Below are 4,081 nucleotides of genomic sequence, written 5' to 3' on the forward strand. Positions count from 1 at the left end.
TCCATAATATATTCAGTATTGTTTGCCAGCATCCTAATCCAATTGTTCTCCAATATTTCTTATTCACTGTTCAGCTTTCACATATATATATATACAAGGTGATTGAAATACCATGGTTTGGGTCACGCATTCCTTTGTCCTTACCAAAACCCAAAACCAAACTCACTTTTCAATGTTATTCATCATTTATTATGATCCACACAGCTGAGTATCTTTGCAGTGTCAATGCAACATAGGTAAACATGTTTCAGGTATTCTTTGCTTTCATCCATGATCCATCTGACACACAATGCTATATCTTGTTCCACATGCTCTTCTAAATCTAACTTGGAGTTTTAGAAGTTAATTTTACTACAAGTGTTTTTAAATTTTTTCTGCAGCAGATTTTGTATGTGTATGATACCTGAGATATAGTAAATTACTTAATATGGCCCTTCTAACCTTAATTTCCACCAATTGACTATCAGTTTGTCGTACTGTGGTGGTTTCTGTGTTGTGATGCTGGAAGTTATGTCACTGGTATTTCAAATATCAAAGTGAACACTATAAGCAGAGTTTCCAGACTAACAACAGGCTATGAAGAAGGAATAGGTTGCCCACTTCTTAAGAATTAGCCACAGAAATCCTATAGATAACATTGGAACATTATGAGTGACTGAAAACTTAATGAATGAAAGCAGAGCATTGTCATATATAGTGATGGAAGATGAGCCCTTAAGGCACCCAAAAGAAGACTGCAGAAGAGCTGCCTTCTCAAAGCCGAGCAGACCATAGTGGTGTGAATGGAGTCAAGCCTTCGGGACCTTCATTTTCTGGTGTAGATGTCTCAAAATGAGAAGAAGCCACTGAAAGTAGTTGTTAATCATTGAACTAGAATATACAAAATAAGAATCTAAGAAAATTGGAAACTGTGAAAAATGAGAGGGACTGTGTAAAGCACCAATGAGCTAAAATAGATTGGTGTTGACTATTTTGAATCAGACAATCATATGACTATTATACCAGCAATGACAAATTAAGTAGGAATGGAGCTGCATTCATGGTCAAAAAGAATATTTAAAAATCTATCTTGAAGTACAATTCTATATGTGATCGCATAATATCTATCTGCCTACAAGGAAAGTCAGTCAATGCAATTATCATCCAAATTTATGCACCAACCACTAAAGCTAGGGATGCAGAAACTGAAGAATTCTACCAAAGTCTTCAGTCTGATACTGCAGGAAGTAATAGAAAGAATAGCTATGTCAAAAATAAATAGTTGGCATCCACCTTAAGAGGTGACAAAGACTTGAAGGACTTATTGCTAAAGATCAGGGATTTCAGCCTTAAATATGTATTACAACTCAATGTAAAACAAATCTAAATCCTCATAACTTGACTAATAGGTAACATCATGATAAATATAGGAAAGACTGATATAGTCAAGGATTTCATCTGGCTAAGATCCACAATCAATGCATGTAGAAACAACAGTCAAAGAAATAAAACATACATTGTACTGGGTGAATCTGCTGCACAAGACCACTTTAACGTGTTGAAGAACAAGGATGTCACTTTGAAGACTAAAGTTTGCCTAACTCAAGCCAGGGTATTTTCAATCACCTAATATGTATGTGAAATTTGAACATTGAATAAGAAAGCCAAAAAAAATAGAAGCTTTCTCCAGGGCTCTCTCCCCGGCCCTCGGCCCATGCTGTGTGCGCGGACCTGGCTGATAAGATCATAGCCATCCAGGAGGTTTCCAGGAAAACAAGCTTCATCTGCAACAACACATCTCTTTGGGGTTTCTAAAGCTGCATCAGTTCCTGCGCAGCAGAGAAAAGGATATCTTAAATGAGCTGCAGGAAGAGGGGAGAGGCCTCAGTGAGGAGATGGAGCTGAATCTGAACCAACTTCAAGAGCAGTGTATGCTGAACAAGGAGACGGTGAGCATCCAGTCCCGGATGGAACAACAGAACTCCTTCGACTTTCTCAAAGACATCACAAATGTCTTAGATAGCTTGGAGCAAGGAATGAGGGTTCTGGCACCCAGCGAACTCATCAGCAGAAAGCTGAACCTAGGCCAATACAAAGGTCCTATGCAGTACATGATATGGAGGAACATGCAGTACACCCTCTCTCAAGGCTTATCTCCACTAACTTTGGACCCTAAAGCCCCCCACCCAAATCTAGTGCTCTCCAAAAGTCGAACCAGTGTGTGGCATGGTGAGTCAGCCACAATGCCTGATGATCCAGAGAGGTTTGACTCAAGCATAGCTGTGCTGGGCTCCAAAGGCTTTACATCTGGAAGGTGGTAGTGGGAAGTAGAAGTAGCAAAGAAGGCAAAATGGACATTTGGCGTTGTCAAAGAATCAATAATTCAGAAGGGCAGTTGTCCCCTGACTCCTGAACAAGGATTCTGGCTTGTAAGACTAAGGAACCAAAGTGGTCTAAAGGCCCTGGATTTGCCTTCCTGTAGTCTGAAGCTGAAAAGCAGCATCGAAAAGGTGGGGCTATACCTGGACTATGAAGGGGGCCAGTTGTCCTTCTACAGTGCTACAACCATGATCCACATTTATACCTTTGATAGCACTTGTACTGAGAAACTTTATCCTTACTTTTGCCCCTGCCTGAATGATGGTGGAGAAAATAAAGAACCATTGCAGATCTTACACCCACAGGAATGAATCACATTATTATATTAATTCAGAGTGTTATCAGAAGGTATCAAAATCGTTTAACCAAATAAAAGAAGCATTTGGATTATGGTGCTTTTGAGGAATACTGAAAGCGCCGTGGGCTAGCAGAAGAACACACAGAATTGTACTGGAAGAGGTCCTTCGAAGTAAGAATGGTCAAACTTCATCTCACGTACTTTGGACATGCTATCAGAGAAACGAATCCCTGAAAAGGGACATCATGCTTCATAAAGCAAAAGGGAAGTTAAAAGGAAAAGAAGGAAAGCTTTTGACTAGATGGACTGACACCGTGGCTGTGTGAATGGCCTCAAACATAGCAGTTGTGGGGCAGGCACCGGACCTATCACGTTTCCTTCTGCTGTGCACAACATCACTGTGAGTCGGAGCCCACGTGACAGCACCGAACAACAGGAACTGGTGAAATCATCCCAAGCTCATTTTGACAAAAGGACTAGATTTCTATTTCAAGGGATCTGTCACAGGGTCTGACTTGCTGCAACAAGGCAGTGCTTGTGTATCCATGGGTTCCTCTGATAGGGGTCCTGAGCACACACTGCACTATGTAGAATAACATGCAGTTGGCCTCAGGCTCTGGCCTTACTGCTCTTACCCCATACACCCAGTCAGGAGGATGATAGTCCTCGTTCAAGCTACCACAGGACCAACAGAACAACCTGGAAAAAAGAGAAGTTTGAAATCTTCAGGATTATATTTCGGAGATACCAAATGGAAAATGTAGTTTCAAATTAGTCCTGATAGACAACCTTGAGGCAAACAGCGCCCTGAAGGCTCAATTGCTTATCTTGACTACCGCATTCTCAAGTGGGAACAAGCCTTGGGGCCCTGGCCAAGAGCAGAGACAGACCAGCCAGCTCTCTGTTGGGATGAGCACCGCCTGGAGGAAGAAGTTGCTTACAGAGAACCAAGGAACAGAGAAGGAGAGAAGGTGTGCAGGGGATCTTCCTTACCCTCTGTGCCTTTCAGTGACCAAGAAAGCTCTGCCAGATGATAGGGCCAATGGGAAAATGGGGAGACCCGGAAGAAGAAACAAATACATGATGTTGAAATCAGAAAAAGAGTGAGACAGGAAGAATAAGGAAAGGGGAGCCATGGTGCTTTTGTTGAGGATAAAGTAAGGAAACTAGGGACAGGGTAATAAGTTAAGTTATTGTAGTATGTATATCAGACAAATATAATGAGGACAAATATAATGGCCTAAAATAGAGGAGTGTAAATGTAGAAAGGAGTGTAAATGTAGAGAAATAGAAGAGGCATTTTAAATTAAGTTCTCCTAAAGCATTCCTTTTTTTAAAATCAATTTATTGGGGCTCATACAATTCATCACAATACATAGATCAATTGTGTAAAGCACATCTATACATTTGTTGCCCTCATCATTC

The 4,081-nt window shown here is 40.9% G+C and overlaps 1 protein-coding gene across 1 annotated transcript; it reads left to right on the plus strand.

The window, feature by feature from the left end:
* The first annotated feature begins 242 nt into the window (after nt 1–242).
* LOC101661811 (E3 ubiquitin-protein ligase TRIM69-like) lies at nt 243–2,669 on the plus strand. The gene is given in 2 exon segments (XM_013004824.1): nt 243–251; nt 1,749–2,669. Coding segments are annotated over 2 exon segments (930 nt in total).
* The last annotated feature ends 1,412 nt before the right edge of the window (nt 2,670–4,081 follow it).

The sequence above is a fragment of the Echinops telfairi genome, unplaced genomic scaffold, assembly GCF_000313985.2.
Source record: "Echinops telfairi isolate 266 unplaced genomic scaffold, ASM31398v2 ScPeMD7_7468;HRSCAF=8506_0, whole genome shotgun sequence".
Taxonomy (NCBI): Eukaryota; Metazoa; Chordata; class Mammalia; order Afrosoricida; family Tenrecidae; genus Echinops; species Echinops telfairi.